Source organism: Platalea leucorodia, assembly GCF_965183815.1.
Source record: "Platalea leucorodia genome assembly, chromosome: 3".
NCBI lineage: Eukaryota > Metazoa > Chordata > Aves > Pelecaniformes > Threskiornithidae > Platalea > Platalea leucorodia.
The window spans coordinates 2,331,754-2,349,077 of NC_138825.1; the positions used below are offsets into that span (position 1 = coordinate 2,331,754).

At 38.4% G+C, this 17,324-nt stretch overlaps 1 protein-coding gene across 10 annotated transcripts in view; it reads right to left on the reverse strand.

Moving 5' to 3' along the window:
- Positions 1 to 17,324, reverse strand: part of PNPT1 (polyribonucleotide nucleotidyltransferase 1) — a gene marked incomplete at its 5' end in the record, with an annotated part of 32,356 nt that overhangs the window by 8,046 nt on the left and 6,986 nt on the right. For 2 of the 10 annotated variants that reach the window (XM_082307434.1, XM_082307438.1), the window contains 17 exons: positions 4,065 to 5,121; positions 5,930 to 6,088; positions 6,470 to 6,517; positions 6,912 to 6,990; positions 7,559 to 7,614; positions 7,699 to 7,805; positions 9,858 to 9,941; positions 10,420 to 10,503; positions 11,339 to 11,402; positions 11,500 to 11,571; positions 12,257 to 12,363; positions 12,469 to 12,522; positions 13,398 to 13,487; positions 13,588 to 13,654; positions 14,401 to 14,437; positions 15,970 to 16,040; positions 17,133 to 17,235. In XM_082307434.1, the coding sequence (XP_082163560.1) occupies positions 5,933 to 6,088; positions 6,470 to 6,517; positions 6,912 to 6,990; positions 7,559 to 7,614; positions 7,699 to 7,805; positions 9,858 to 9,941; positions 10,420 to 10,503; positions 11,339 to 11,402; positions 11,500 to 11,571; positions 12,257 to 12,363; positions 12,469 to 12,522; positions 13,398 to 13,487; positions 13,588 to 13,654; positions 14,401 to 14,437; positions 15,970 to 16,040; positions 17,133 to 17,235 (1,279 nt within the window). In that variant the 3' untranslated portion in view covers positions 4,065 to 5,121; positions 5,930 to 5,932. Of the gene's footprint in view, positions 1 to 96; positions 172 to 305; positions 420 to 4,064; positions 5,122 to 5,928; positions 6,089 to 6,469; positions 6,518 to 6,911; positions 6,991 to 7,558; positions 7,615 to 7,698; positions 7,806 to 9,857; positions 9,942 to 10,419; positions 10,504 to 11,338; positions 11,403 to 11,499; positions 11,572 to 12,256; positions 12,364 to 12,468; positions 12,523 to 13,397; positions 13,488 to 13,587; positions 13,655 to 14,400; positions 14,438 to 15,969; positions 16,041 to 17,132; positions 17,236 to 17,324 lie in introns of those variants that run through there. The other 8 variants (XR_014227729.1, XR_014227726.1, XR_014227727.1 and 5 more) reach the window with 8 other exon arrangements.

Below are 17,324 nucleotides of genomic sequence, written 5' to 3' on the forward strand. Positions count from 1 at the left end.
GGCCGCGGGCGGGACGGGGCGGGGCGGGGCGGGGCAGGGCCGGGCCCGCCCGCGGCCCCTGACGCTGCCCGGGCGGTTCTCTGACAGGAACGGGGAAGGCGGGAGCCGGGGAGGCACATGTGTGTTTGTCCGCGGGTTTGCATTTCTCAGCCCCCATCACGCCTACAGCTTCTGCTCGACATGTGAACAATTTCACCCGTTAAAAAAAAAAAAAACAAACCCAAACACCTTAAAAACCCCTATTTTCTTCTTAAAATTCTATCCTAAAAGCATCTCCCTTCACACAGGTGGAAAGGACTACGTACCTGCCTAGGGCCACCGCCATGACACAAAATGATGGACAAGATCCGCATCCACGCCAGGGTAAGCTTTAGGACCAGTCCGTGTCCTAATAACACAGCCTGCAGCACACACGGGGCCTAGAGTTGAAGTTTTGGAAGAAAAGGTTTCTCTCGCATCACAAAATAGCAGCAAGGTTATTCTGCGGCATCGCCTTTCGCCACTCTAACCCTTTACCGCAGCAGGGCACGCAGGAACGCCTACACCATAATACGCATTTTGTTGCACGTTCCCGTGCTTTGTACGGCTGTACGGAAGGCTCAAACGCTAAACTAAAGTTGAAGCCGTTCCGTGAAGCTTCTCAATGAGAGAAACATGCTTAATTCATCCTTACAGACACTGTACAATATAAGACAGGCCACTTACCAGGCACTGTAGAGCCTGTAAATCTTTATTTTCCATACCAAAAACCAGCTACACATTTCCTCTGTACTAAGAATAATAGTAAAAAAATAATTACATTTCAGCGTTTGCTTGGGAATAGGGGAAAAGGACACAAAAGCGTGCAAGAAGTCAAGCTGTGTGAAGCAGCGGGGACTTTGGGGAGGAGGGGAAGCTTGAAAAGTGTCTCAGAACAAAATCTTTCAGGCTAGGAGGGGCAAGGGAGATGGGAGGGCAGGTGCTCCCCAGGCCAGGGTGTGTCTCATTCCCAGACAAAGCAAGGCTTTTCTAGCTCTTGCCTAATGGCAAAAGCAGTTACACCGGTACAGCTCTTACTTACAAGACTGGCATTTCTATCATCTAAGTTCAATCTTGTTCCAGATGAAGGGAAAGAAAAAGTTTACTACAGAATACACCACTATAAGTAACTACGTGCAACTTTTCCATATGTTAGAAAAACATTCTCTAGGCAGATTCAGAAAATTTACATCTACATAACATTTAAGTCTCAGCTTTTGCTCTGACAATCTTTGTAACAGACCTCCTTAAGATTCAGCACGCTATGTGACAGCCACTGATCATTGCTTGGTGCAGTTTTCAATCAGCTGCATTGGTGTAGCTGAAAAGTCTTTTTTACATCCCTTAAGAGGCAGCCTCATGCTGCTTATTGAACATCTGCAAAACAACCCACCTCTAAAAAAGGTTAAGAGAAGCACCCTTAATGGGGTTCTGTGGAACTAGGGTTCAAGCCCAGTCAAGCCCTTATTTTCATCTTTTAACAGGGGACACTGAAGACACACAATCATCAGTTTTCTTTGCAGAAGATGGCAACTGTAAGGTATGCCTCTGAGAACTATCATACACCTATCTTTAGCTGTATACAGTATAGGAACATACTTTAGGATACGTGCATCATATCCTTATGGATAAGTCAGTCAGAAACTGTACAAAAGGCCACGTTACATTAGTGGTTTCACCAACCATAGTTTGAGAGGCACATTAAGCAGTTTACAGTTGGGTTCCACACAAGCCTTCCCTGCTACATGTCAGTGGCCTGTTCCACGTTACATGGCCTGATTCCCTCAAGATTTTACACATCAGGCATATTTCTGCCTCGGTGAAAGCTCAGTAAAAAGAAAACACACAAAAAGAAACACAAAACCCAAATACTGCTGCTTCAAGACATCTGCCACTCGCAAACCCTCTCCCCTCTGCAAGACTTCTACACGTGCTCTTTCGGTCTTCACATCAAGTGCGTAAAACTATGACCTCTCCTCCTCAAGATTAAATGCAGCATTTCTCCAGATGTGCAGAATAGCATCAAACCACAGCAGAATACTCTGGAGCAAATGCTTACCTATCATGGTGAACAGCTACAGAAGAAGCAGGAGATACACAAGCCAGAATTGGCATGAAAAACTATTTCTCTGCTTAAGCTGTGAAATAAATCCGTGACCTCTCCAGGCATGAAATCAATGACCTCTGTGGAAAAACGCCACTCCAGAACACACCCGGACTGCATTCCCTCAGACACGGGGCTCCTTTTCGCACAGAACGGCATCCAGGACTCCGCAGCCTGGGGCGTTAGAAACTGCAGCGTGATCTTGTCATTGCTACCAATAAAAAGGAAGTCGATTCTGGGGGGCTTTGCCTGAAGACGATACGCAAGACTTGCCCCAACAGTTCCTACATATCTGATTTAAAACCAGGGTAAACACAAGACCAGGAAAGCAACACATCTGAATCTCTACGTTGTAAGATTCAGAGAAAGCAAAGCAGTGCTTTTTCATCGTGGCGTTGCACCTGCCAGTAGCTCATCCCTCCCCATTATCACAAAGCGGCAAGCTACAGCTGTTAGATAGAGTTCGCTGTTCTTCATCAAAGAATTTTGTTAGGGTAGGCTGCAGCCAGAGCAAGTCATCAAGTGTCACAACATGGAACAGCAGGGAGCTCTAATTTTTTTTTGTTTTCAGAAGCAAGACAGACAACTCCTTCCTAAATCGCTTAAAATTTCTTGGAGTGAAATTAAGAGACTGTATCATTCCCTCTAGCATGTAATCCCACAAGTACAATTAGGCCAGCTCTTATGCTTTTATTTAGTACTTGTAATATTTATTGCTGGCGTTTAAAGATACCCCAGATCCTGACGCTGTGTGAAAATTTCAGCCTTGTCAAATAAACACCTTTCTGGCCCTCTTCACCCGGTGTAATGCTGCAACCGCCCAGCTTCACTTTCCAAAGCAATCCCTTTCAATGGCTCCATTTACGATGGGTCGTTACAGAAGCTAATTATCCAGGGCAGTAAAGACAAAAATCACTATTTCAAACAAAACTGCTACTGCAATAGGGCTGAGCTCGCTCTCCCAAGCGGTATTAACCTACCTGCTCTCTGATCATAGCCGATACCACCTGAGAGTCAGGTATCTCCCGCCACGGTCAAACCTGCCGCTACTGACGGCTCTCGGGTGAACCCGGGATGTCTGAAGCCAGCCTGCCTTCCCTCCAGGAAGGTTCAGACTAGCACACGCTTACTCAATTCTTGGCTCCCATCGAGCTTCTCTCCTCAGGTAAGAGCACCTGGTTTGTGCTCCTCCCAGACAGTTCCCAAGCGTATTTTTTTCCCACCCCTTCCCATAGGGCCTAAAACTTGTTACGAGTGCAGAAAGCCAGGCTGACTGTACAGGTTCTGCCACGGGAACATAAAAAACTCTTTTCCCTATTCTATCAGCTAACAAACAGAAAGTCCCCCAGCACTCCAACAGTTGATTTACTGAGACCACCACCTATCACACAAATCATTAATACTCCTGTTACTGCAGGCAAGAAACTACCTTTACAGGAAAGAATGGGATTCTTTTGGCTCCTAAATCATCGATTCTCATAGATTCAAATGCAAGCATCCTACTGGTAACGTGCTAACTAAAAAAAAAAAAAAAAAAAACCAACCCAAAAAACCCCCACAACAACTTCTAAAGTTAGTATTTTACATAGTATTTTAGTAACTAGAGCATCCATCTGTTCTACTACAAAAAGGAGCCTTACAGAAATTATTCTACAGTAAGAGAAACTCAACCTTGGAAAACCACTTAGATTGAGGAGGTCAATTTCTGACAACGGTTATGAGAAATGTAAACGTTTGCACTTCTGTTTAGGGACTTTAACATTTGCCTACCTTATTTCATTAACACTATCCAGGATAGGTAACAAACCAGATATCAGTCAATCAAGTCATAGTAAGCAAGGACATTAGAATTCTTAGTAAGAAATAACAGAATACAGTCCTCAAAGAAGAGGAAAAGATTGCTAAGGAAACCTTTTTCAATCTTACATGATGAAAGACAGACAGACAACTACAAGGAAGTGGGCCAGTCATTTCTTTCTCCTTTAATATTTTAACTTAGAATAGAAAAAAAAAAAAAAGAGCAATTTTTACTGTACATTCCTCCTCTCCCCGGTGCTTTTTCTTTCAGGAGGTTCAGAGCCCGCCCGCCATCAGGTGGGAAGCTGATTTTCTTTCTAGGTCTACACACAAATTGGTGAATATCAGAAGGGACACCTCTGATTTTCAAAATCTGTACCTCACAGCAGAAAAACCAGTCGTTCTTGTGAGCCCCTGGGAAACGTTTTGAAGTCTAAAAGAGACCAGTGAACCCCCTGATGGAACAATCAGTAGAGGAATTCTGACACTCTTAATGAGGATGTTTTAGGGGGAAGATTCATCACAGCAATTGTTTACTCCAAAAGAATTATTTTAATCTTACTGTTTTAATTATGTATTTTAAAATTCAGTGTTAACGAACCCAGATAATAAACGATGATGGCTTCAGCCAGGTTCTTTGTTTTGTGCCCCTTCTGCTCAGGTATTTTAGCCAGTCTGAACCCTATGAGAGTTATTGATGTATTTATGCGAAACAGTGTCAATCATGTTAAAGGTGATACTTCTAAGTCTTTACGTTTTGCTCAACATTTCAATCTTGTACACTGAAAAGCCAGTAAAACTTTGGCCAAGTGTGCCTCTCAACCCAGTATACAGGGTAACTCCTTCTCCCAGGAAATAACTTAAATACCTGCTTCTCATCTTTACATTTTTATTTTGAGATGATAGCGAGAAGAATCTTAAGCACTGAAATGTAATCTGCTCCTCAGTCTGTACAACTCCATGTTCTTAGATTCTCATCTCACCCTTGCTACACGAGTTAAGAGCATTGGTTGTTTCTGTTTTTATTTTAAAAGAGTTTTTAATCAATTTGAAGACTTTGAAGTTCTACATCACCTTTAAACATAGATAGTGTCTATTTTAAAAATATGATTCTCTACCATCCACCTGCAGATTCTCATGAAGACATCTACAGACTCTAGCAAAGGTCGCTTGTATTTCCACAAACTATCACGCCTTTTCTCCTGAAAGAGACAGAAAATACTCCATAACCAACTAATTGTATCAAGGCATGAAACATTCAAAAACATTTCTTAAAAAAAAAATTCTTCAGTGAATTTTAATTCACTTCTAGTGTTGTGAATCATTCCTAGAAGATTGCCACAGATTGCCGTAAGTTATCTTTGGTGCACTGCATTTCCATTGGCCAATCTCATTGTGTAACTGCTCTTGATTTTACGATCGGACACCTTCCTGGTCTAGCAGCTTCCCGAGGAAAAAAAAACATGCACAACAGTTTTGGGAAAAGTTCAGGCATAAGTCTATTGACAGTCAAATACATGCTGGGAAACTAGTTCTAGGGAAGAGCTTTGGGCATTCCGTTAATTGACTGAGAAGTCTCCACTAATTGACACAAAACTTTCAAGAAAGCAGCTTATTTTTTCTTCTCTTCCCCTATCCTGCCTTTTTTTTTTTTTCCCTTTAAAAAAACCCTTTAAAAAAAAAAAACAGTGGCAAGGTAGGGAAGAGGGAATGCTTACAGAGATGATGTAGATTAACAAATAAGTTTGTTTTGGAGAAAGTGGGCTGTCTAGGATGCCTGAAACTGTCAGGGCATTTGAACCAATTCGACAATATCAAGCTCTTCACGAGTGCAGCACGTGAAAGGGCAGTTGCTAACTTAACGACATGCGGCAACATAGCTGGCAAGCAGTATTTGCACACCACTGAAGGGTAACTGTACAATATAAAAACCAGATTGATAAAATTCTTTACAATAGTTGTAAAGAAAGCGCAGCACTGAGTCATCTTAAGTTGCTCCTGTGGCCTTACCTGTCACTGGGATGAAGTAGATGACTGTGGAACGGTACCTCCCAGGACAATACTGTTTTTGTCAGTTAGGGTTTTAAGCACAGCTGTGGCTGGTGACTGTAGGATTTTACGTGAAAGCCTCATTCTACCATCAGTTGGATCACGTCCAAAGTATTTGACCTGTTAAGAAAACAGACCACTTCAACACTGACCAACTTAGAGAGCTGAAAATAGCATTTTCCTTAAAAGGTGGTGGGGTTTTGGGTTTTTTTGTTTGTTTTTTTTTGTTTGTTTCTTTTTTTCCCCTCCTATTTGATGCTAGAAAAGCCATAAACAATAGGCACTGTTTAGCCTATATTACTCTGTCAAATTAATGTGGTGCCTAGACAGCAAGAGTATGGCACTAAATAAATCTAATTTGAAATGATCAGGCCTTTATCCAGTAGAGAAAGGGAATCTGATATGGCAAAATATTTTCTTCATAAACACAAAATAAAAAATTCACTCAAATTCTAAAATATGAACAGCAGTTTGTTAGCATTTTAAACTAAAAAAAATTACCTGAATTTCTTGTCCAACTTCTAATCCCAGGGCACTAGGATGTTTAATCTAGAACACAGTGTTTTTCAGAAAAAAATTATTTCAGCGTGATTAATTTTTAAGGTTCTTTACAAAAGTTCCTTCTTTTAGGGATTCTTCATGCTACACTTCAGACAATCAATCTTAGTGGCTCAACACTACCTTAGGAACAACAGGTTTCTAAATGTTACATCAAAAAGCATGAACAGTAGGATTGTAGCAGGCATACAGTTAGATTGTTTGCAGCTTTAATTACAGGGAAGCAGAGGTTAAACAAAAAGGTGCTGCTAATCTAACACAGCTTTTAACATGAAAACGGACTCTAGAACAAGTGTGTTACAGCTAATGCAGACTATGTTTAGGGAGAATCAATTAAAAACAAACATAAGCTTCTATAGTTCATACTTGTTGAAGCATGCATTACCTTTCTTTGATCAAGTTGTGAATTATGAAGTAACACTGGTGTCATGTTTGGATACAATTTTATCATCACTCCAGAATCTCTGCGACAGAAAACAGCACGGTTATTTCAAGATACATGGACAGAAATCTGTTTGTATCTTACTCTGCATATTGACCTCAGAGCAAGCATTAGTAAACTTTCCATAAACAAGATTTTACTCCTCCCTTTTTAAAAATCTTATACCAACCATAACATGTCCAGTCATTTTTCCTTAATTGAAAGCGGATGGAAATTACTTATTTCAGGACAGTATATTTCAGTAATAAGTACATTCAAAAAGTGCATGTAATTTCAATCCAGTATTTGTCTTGCAAAAAAGTAAAAAGCAAATTCCTACCATCTCTCCCAGATACAAAGATGAAAAAAGGCCTTAAGTTTTAGAGTTTATAAATACATTCTAATAACTAATCAAGCAGCAAAAATAAACAGCCTTATTAAGAAACAGAATAATATTTTCAACATAAAATATCAGGAACGATGCAGGTGCCAATGTCACCAGCATAAGTTTGGCATGCTTTAAAAATCAATTATTTTACATCATATTTAGGTATCAGGAATATAGCTAGCTAAAACTAATTTCTACTTCAACTCCAGAGCACTTTTCATACCTTATTTCAGTTATCGTGGCTGTGTAAACTGCACCAAATTCTAAATTAACTTCCTGCTGTAGGGGGGGAAAAAGAAAACAGTAAGACACGCATTCACAAAACGCAAACTGAAAAAGCTAACAACGAAAGTTTGTCCTTACATCATCTTTGCAGATTTCACGGATAAATTCTCTTGCTTCATGCATAGCACTAGGTGTGGGGGCAAACACAGAATACGTCTCTTCATCCAGCTGACTTACAGTTACGCCTTGGAAATAGAATTTCATGGGAGGATTTAGGTGAACATTGCTACTGTTTCAGCAAGCAGAAAAACCTACATTCAGTAAAGACTTGCATAGGGCAAAATTATTTTGCACAGACTCATTAAGATCTGAGAGTCCTAATCATTTCAAATATTCTTCTTCAGATTAGGCACTGGACAGCTTTACATGCAACCGAATGGAAACCACGTTACAGGTATGCTTGCCAAATACCTGGACAAACTTGTGCTCCGTATCAGACTGCTCACATTTGCAAAATTATTATTATAATCCTTTTATGACAGGAAAAACATTCTTGAAGTAATTTTGTTTTTATGAATAAATCTCAGCTTCTACGAATGAATTTTGTAAGAGATTTTTAATAAAACTATAGCCTTGATTAATAGCTGATGGAAACTAAAGTGTTTCAGAGCCAGAACACAGTAAGATTTCATGATAAAATTCTTTGCCCCTCTAGACTAGTTTTCTAGCCAACAGGCTGCATAGGCTTGCAACCAACGGGAAGTATGATTTTTTTCCTCCTTTTTCTCCACCCCAAGCCCCTTTGAAGCGCTAATCAAGCTAGCTAGAGCATTAAAAGAGTTTCAAGTCCGAAGCAGCTGAGGCAGAACATCTACTTGATACGCTATAGACATCAGCCTTTTTTAAATGTTAGCTTTCTAATAGTGAGCAAGTTTTACTGTATTAAGCAATAAAGGAAAGAATTCGCGGAAAGGAAAGAAGTGCTCATAAAAGAAATCTGATGTATTTAATAATATCACAGCAGAAACTCACCTTGCTATCACGGCTGGCTATTGGTTGACTATTACCTTCATCGTGTTGGAGAGATGGCAAGGGTACACTATATCTAGTTTCACTCCTTTGAGTCATTTGGACAGAGGTTTTTAACAGTGTAGCCTCTCAGAGATACTTAACACTTCGCAAATTCCATTCATTCACTTCTGAGGGCAACCACAACCTCAAGCTATAGGCCTAATTCTAAGTGACCTGTCAGTCTGCATTTATCTCAACCAAAGCATCAATTGCCCTCTTTAGGAAACGGTAGTGAAAAAGGCATCAACTTTGAATTTGGCACTTAAGGCCAGGCAGGACAAACCACTGTGTAAACAAATAAAACGAATTTATTCCAAGAAATATAACAAAGTCAGGAAACTTTTGTCACGCTACTTGCTACCAGTTTAAGCCCCAGTACAGGTCACTCCTACAATGGGATAGTGAGTTGGATTTCTAACACGTGCCAGCATGTTAACGGTGTATACAGCTCTTTACAGAATCCTAGGAAAACAGTTGACGAGCACTGTAGCAAAGAGCTCAATCTCCCCTCTTAACCACAGCAAAAAAGCTTTAGTTGCTAGGAAGAGAAGCTACATAGCTTTGATCTACACTTCAGCATATTCACCATCAGACTCGCTTGACTTCACATCTTTCATTCAACACTATCTGCAATACTGTCCCTATATGAACGTTTAATTGCCTCTTCTGTAAGCCCTGAAAAACACCATCACACACGCACCAAACTTCTGGGAATTCCTGCTGCAAGACAAACTGCAAGCGCTTTTACAGAGAGAATCTACACAACTAAGTGTAGCTGAGGAGCTTCACCTAGCTCTTCGACACCCGTGTATCTCTTGCCAAGATCTAGTACAGACTGAGTTGGTACTCAGCATTGGAGCAGCTAAACACACAAGCCTGAAAACAAAGGCAAATACTGTTCTGCAGTCTGCAGCATAAAGCACAAATTTAGAAGTACCCTTTTCTCTTAACAGTTCTTCCTGTCTACTTATTAGGTTGTTGCTGCTGAAGCACAAATGTCAGTTTTATGGAGGTGATCTACAGAACAGTTTGGGAAGTTTAAGTTTAGCGAGTTATAGTTTCTGAAAGGGCATAAAGATAGCATTAAGATTCAGCAATAGCTGTGCTAGTAATACCTGTGCTACCAAGATCCGCTAATTAAAACTCCACACTCGTAATTTTCATATAGAGAAGAGACGCTAATAACACATTAGGATAAATTATCACAGGAAGCAAGAATGTCTTACCGGTCTGTGCTTGAAGTTTTTTCAAGTTATAGGCCCCAGGACCAACGAATCTTAACCTTTTTGATAATGGAACGTGGATAGTTTCTGAAAGAACATTTTAAACCACTTTGAAATGCTAAATACAATCTTGAAAGCTATCATGAAGACATTCATTTAGGTTTTGGTCTTCCATAGCCACTCGTATTGTTTGCTGAACATTGAGGTAATTACATTTAAGAATCGAAATAAATGAAAACATAGAATACAAATACTTCGATGAGTGTAAATTACCTTAAGCCATACCAATACTGACATCTACACCCATTCTGATTTTGTGACAGTTTCACATAACTCCAGTTTAATTCTGCTTTCTGGTGTACAGTGAAATAGTACAGTGCTGCCCCAGAGGGCAATAAAAATCACAAATTCATCTCAAAAAAACCCAAAGAAAAAATAACCCCAAGAGGCAGGGGCAGAAACATACAACAAACATTCATTAAAAAAGCTGTTTTGAGCAGCAGCTTATTGTTGAAAAGACAATTACAAAAGACATGCATTCTTATCAACATATAACTAACATTACCTACAACTGGTCCACTTTCTTTTCTGTTAGGTCTGGGTTTCGCCAGCGTTTGGTTCATAATTTGTAAAATCTCCCTCTTTGCAGCTGTGGGGATTAGCAGGGCGGAAAGCAGGAGGAAGGAAAAAATAGAGAGTTTTGTATAAGACTAAAATAAATCTATGTGGTTTTTGTTATAAAGTAGAAAAACACCTGTTCGTAAAATCTGCCTCCTGCCTAGCTTGAGAATTTATCATGGCAACATAACACGTTTCAGGGAGTGCGTGTTTGTTGCAGCACAACGTTCTGCTCTGTGCATACAAGACCTATGCCTTCAGCACGTTTATTCATTTTACGCAGCCTAGAACATTACATGCAGGTTTTAATACAGTATGACAAGAATTTTATAAACTGATACGGCTTAGTAATACTGTACTTGCATCAGTCAAACCCAAAATACCGCGTGTAAATATTTCATAATATATTCCTCTGCCCTGATGTTGCTCTTTTGTATACGTTCCCTCCCTCCTCACTTTGCTATGCCACCGATTTTACTGCAATTTTTCAAAACAAGTTACCCATTGCACTAAAGTTAGTATCACACCATTTTTGTTCTCTTTTTAATAAAAAGTAACCTCCAGGAGCAGCAGACACTTTCACTGACACTATGCACAATAATAGGAAACTTAAGTCCGGTGGGAAGGGCCTGGCTTTTTGGAGACTGAATGCTCCCCTCTGACAAATTAAAAGCTATTTATTTTGTATGGAGTGCCTATATTGAAATATAATAGACAACAGCCAAACCAGACCAGTTTTTTGAAGACAGCAGCTTTTTTCCACAATGAGAAAAAAAATGAATAATTTATTATTTAGTTCCATAAAACTTAGAATTTAATACAGTTTATCATTTAATAGCATAAAATGAGTGCAAATACGGACCTACCTGTAGCTTGCTGAATAGCTTCCATTACAATTTTTATTGGTATTCCTGGCAGTTTTAGATCAACCTAATATGAAAAGAGTTAAGTTGCACCAATATGTAAGGAAGGCTTTTTTAGATACATTCCGAGAGTCCCATTTTAGGGAGATTTAATGTTACAATACCTGCAAGGCAGTTATTCCTTTATTAGTACCTGCCATCTTGAAATCCATATCACCATAGTAATCTTCAATTCCCTACCAGCATAGACAGAAAGAAAGCAAATTGGAGTAACTTTATCCCAGCATCAAGTCTCGTTATACTAAAAGTACATTCTATGTTTCAATAAGCCGCAAAGTAGTTCTGCAGACTTGGAATTACTTCTGACCCACGTGTTTTTCTTCAGCCATATTTTGCTGTTCAGGATTAACACTGTTCCTTTCCCTCGTTATAAATTAAAGAGCTGTCGTGGACTAGTTTCTGAACAACAGATCCACGGTTGATTTTGTGCTGTCAGTGGCTGCCACAGGAAAAAGTAGCAGCTGCATGATAATGTGCATTTTTCCCCCCCCCAGCAACTTCGCCAAGCACTCATTCTCCATCCAATATATTGTGCTTTTCAATAAAGTATTCAAGAATTAATAATCTGTTTCTCCCAAGAGAAAAGACAAAAATCATTGGAAAGAGAGAGCTTATGAGAGCTTAAAAGAAATAACTGACTAATTACAAAAAAATAAGAAGCGTGACTGGACATTTCAGAGTGGGGTTTGTTTGTTTGTTTTTAAATAAGTTTGACAGACAAAACAGAGAAGATAAAACTATTCAATACTTCCAGTAGCATATATTCCAGAATTAACTGGGCAAAACATCACAAAAGAAGGCCACAGAGGATATTTTACAGAATGAAGTGGCAATAAAAACACCAGCGCTAGAAACACTCACCAGGATGTCTGTCAGCAGACGATAGTCCTCAATATCTCCTCTTTCCTGACTGCATTTGGTAATGAGACCTATTGCTACACCTGCCACTGCACTTGATACTGGAACGCCTAATCATGGTAAATAAAAATACATTTTTATAACCTTTGGTCATTTCCAAATCTTATAACACATTATTATATGTCGTTTATCCGTATAAGTGCCGTATTTTGTACCTGCATCCATTAACGCCAAACTTCCACCACATGCAGAAGCCATTGAAGAGGACCCTGCAGAGTTGGAATACAGGGAAAAAGAAAGTATTAAACACTGGCCAGAAGTACCTGAAACAAAACTTGCTAGTGATATGCTTCAATGACAGTCTGAAACTTAACTCGCTGCTAGCTAGAAAATACTGTGTGGCAATGCACATACTACACTAAATAATTGCAATTAGAAATCTTCTGTAGCAGAATATTTTTAACAAGCAATGGGTAATATAGTTTGAATCTTTCATGATACCAATACCAAAAAAGCTCAACAAGCATCATGATTAATATTAAATATTCTAGACAAGGAATCTGTGGGTTTCGCAGGAAGCTGCAAATGGGACTCCTTCCCTTTCTCCACCAACTCCTTCTCCCAGCCAGCTCATCAAACTGCAGTGCTAGGAAATACGAGGTGGCCTCAGGGAGCTTCCGGCCACACAGGGGAATCTGCAGAAAGGTGAAACAGATAGCCCTCTCCCAAACTGGGGAGATGGGAAAGAACGAATACAGACAGCCAGAAGTTACCTCTAGAGTCAGTGATGGTACCAGCTGCAATTAAACAGCGAAGAATCATGTTTAATGCATGCTGATTTATTTTCCTCACTCTGTAGCATAAAAATGCCCCCAAATACCATTTTATTAAACTCAGAACTTATGTTTACATGTCATACTGATACTGTGCTGTTAATACAAATTGAAACAAAGGTCCACTGTTTGTGACCATACACATCCTTTTTATTTGAAGTACTTCAGGTAATAGAGCTATCAAGATTAAGAAGGTTAAAGATGAAATCTATTACCTAAAATGCCTACAACTCAAGTTTGTCAAACGCGAGCTTTTTTAAGGACCAAATTTAGTCTCTAGCACTAGGTTAAAAATAAGAAAGTTGTAATACCATTTGACTCTAAGACTTCAGAAGTAATTCGTATTGTGAATGGGAAATCCTGGGGAATAATTGGTTTCAAAGCTCTTTCTGCCAGTGCGCCTGTTTGGAAAAAAACACAAAACACCAAGCAACCCATAAATAAAAACAATCAGACAAAATATTAAAACTTACAGCAGGGCCTTCTCTAGTCAGAACTTACCATGTCCAAGTTCTCTTCTGTTCATACCAGTAACTTTGCCAATCTCATTAGTTGCATAAGGAGGAAACTATGAAGTAAAAGAATGTGTATATAGAAATTAACTAATATTTTTTCTCCATGTTAAAACATACACTTAGAAAAAAATTCTTTGACGTTTTCATGCATCTCAAGGTAAAACAATTCAAAAAAATAATCTAACTACCACATGACTTCTATTAGTCACTTAGTTTGCAAACCAGGACCAGTTTAGATAGTGTTTAGTAAACATTTTACTTCCACAGAACAGGAGAGAATAAAGCAGTTGCAAGGTAGTTAAAAAACAACACAAGCTTACTCCAATTGAACTTGTCAAACAACATATCAGAGATCTTGTTTCTGTCATACAGATAATGGAACAAGATACACCTGTTACCAGTACGAAATACTTTGGGCAAGTTCCAAAGGCTGAGAGATCCAAGATGTAAAAGCACCTATTTACTATCAGTGTAGTATGTCAACTGAACATATTAATAAGAGTTTACTAAAAATACTAGAGCAGGTTAATCCTGCTTTCAGTAATAGCCCATTCTTAAGGAAGTAACCTAATGTTAAGATATTAACAAGGCAATTTACAAATTATCTAGTGCTTTTTTAGGAAACCAGCACTTTTTTCATAAATCGCAGTATAAATTCACATATGAATTAGAATTAATAAATTTTAGCAAAGCTAGAGATAATTTATATCCTTGGAAGTGATCAATTTCACCTTTAAAAACAAGACATGAAGCCCTTCTGTGAATCATGCAGAAAGGAGGGACACAGTAAAACTCTCACCTCATAATGCAGCATGAAGTTTTTATCTTTTATTCCACTATTAATTAAAAAAAAAGACCATGTCAAAACAGAGCAACCAAACATGTCTTACATCCAACAGGTAACACATAAGATTATTATTCAGTCATGCTTACAAACAGACTCAGCAAAAACAATCAATAGGTTTGCCGATCACCCACATTTTTCCGAAAGTTTTCTATGTAGTCAACAAATTAAAAAGCATAGCCTACAAAGAAAAAACCTCATGTGTTAATCATCATCATTAAAATAGTTTCCCTAGCTGTTTAGAATAGAATAGGCCCTATCAGTTCCTTATGCTGGTTTCGGTGCGTCTGGAGGAAGAAAAACAAATTTCAAACTTCAAGAACATCAGCATTTTACTGTACACATTGCAGTGAGGACTTGGAAATGTAAGCGCTCAGAAGGAAAACTGAAAATCTCTGTAACCACAAAATAGCTCTTGATTAAATAAAAATAAAAAATAAAATAAAATAAATAAAAAAACCCCATAAATCTGTGCTCAAAAAAGTTACCAAAGCACCACAAGACTTGACCCTTAGCAATAAATACAAAAAAGCTAATCTATAAAGAAAGTTGCTTCAAGTCAAGACTTGCCTGTAGTTTCATATAGAGGCAATCTCTCATTCGTGAAGCCACCTAATGACAGCTAATTAAACCCCACTATTTAACACAAACTAATTTCCAAGAATACCAAAATTACAGAATATAGACAAACACCTCTAGGCCAAAAAATTTAACTAAAGCAAAGCTGACACTAAAACGTAAAAGCTCCCACGCTGGTGGGATGAGATCACTGAACTGCAGCTTTAACGGGAAGGAGTTTCCCCTTCCCAACAAGACAGCCCTCAGCAATAAAATGTTAACGGCACAAGGGCTTGCTTGCTGCATCGTAAGTTAAATTTTCCTTACTCCATTAAAAAAGAACACAAATGTTTTCACCCTCTGAACATTTTTATTTTGAGACAAAACAAGAACATTTAGATAGGCTGATTCAGTTGAGGGAATCCCCAACCCCCAGTTATCTGCTTTTTGATTTTTTTTTTCTATTTGAACCAAACTTGACAAGCAGAACAGCACTTCATGGGCTACATGCATCCAACTTATCAAGCAAAACTTCAAAAACTGTGAGAAATACGTTAAATGAGTAGAATACACATCAAGTTCCAAGTGTGACGATGAATACTTAGAACAAAGAGAGAATCAACTTTCATCAATCGTTTTATTTAGAGACTTGATAGATGGACGCAGTTTTACAGACTCAAGAGTAATTAGCTATTTTCTTTCTCTCAAAACCAGACTGGATGTTACTTGTAATACTCCCCAATTTCAAATGCGTGCCTATGGAATTAACGTCATCTTAAAAAAACAACTGCTGAGATCTCTTGAAAATAGGCCACTTCAAAGTCTGATTTTACACATTTTCCAGTCCTAAAATACATACATATATATATATATATATATGTCAAAGCTCAAGGAACTTTTATCAAATGTGCTTAAATGTTCACTCTCTTCTATTAGCACTGACAAAACACCAGAAGATATACATACCTCACTGCTGTTGAGATAAGATCTGATTTTACGCTTGATTCTATAGAGTCAAATGTAACTGTACAGAGAACCTAGAATAAAAAAAACAGAGGGTAAATAAACTGCTCTTAAACACTTCCATGTTTCACAACTTCTACTGGTTATGAAGAATCAAAAAGAATGATTTCAGCAACAGATACGATGCCATCCCCTACCACTTCTGCAAACTTTTTTTCCTTCATCGCACAAACTTATTATCTGTAAAGATTATACAATCTTACAAGCAATCATGTTTAAAAATACTAATTTAACACTGAGGAGTAAACCACTGTTTGCAACTACCCATGTACCCTGTAATATGTCAGATCAATGGCTGACAGTCTTCTAGGAAAACGAGCTATAAAAACACAGGAGACCAAATCATGAGTACAATCTTAATTCAATCCAGCCAACATCTGACACTTCTGGCAAAGAAGAGGAAAAAAAAAAAAAAAATCTCACTAATGTTATTTTTTTGTACAATTTCCCTATTTAGTCCAGGCTACATATGAAGTTCCTTTTAAAAGATTTCTCATGAGCTGCACAATTTAGCACTGCCCTACATACCAATGACCCATTAACTGAGTCACCTTTTTTTCCAAAAATGAACAGGATTACATTTTACACGAAAAGCTCTTGTTTCAACAAATATCTTTAACATAAAAGTCTACATAGAGGGATGAAAAAGATATGATTTTGGACTTATTAACAAGCAATTTTACTTTAAGCCATCCTGAACTGGAAAGCTTTCTTCTCAAACCACCTCCCTCCAAGACAAAACCCACCCCACCAAAAATGCCCCAAATCCGCCAACCTTAACTGAACAAGGAGAATCCTTACAGCTTCTAACTTTGGTTACTGGACATTCTTCGGAAAGTCTGAAGACGCAATAATGCTTCCCAGACTCCTTCTGGGCACATATATGCTTAGAACATTATCCTAACGTCTGTACTGTTCATGCAGCAAGGAGCCAAGCTTTGTCCACTGTCTTAATGGACTCACACATTTTAATTAAATCTAAACTGTTTTCTAGTTATTACTATTTGAATGTGATGAAAAAGGAAACTTTGCATTTAAATGAAAGATACAAATCTTTCAGCTTTTGATAAGTTAAATTTACGATTTCTGATGTTTAAAGATACTACCTGTGTTTGACCTCTTTGAAATAAGGCTGATCCATGAAGCATTTTAAACATGTTCACTTCACATTTAATATCTCTGAGGGCAGTCAAATCTCTCCCGTCACACCTAAGTTGCAAGCAGAAATTATGAGATCAATGGAACTATAGTCTTGGATACAAAGTTGACAGAAATATTATTCACTAGGAGTTTGATAC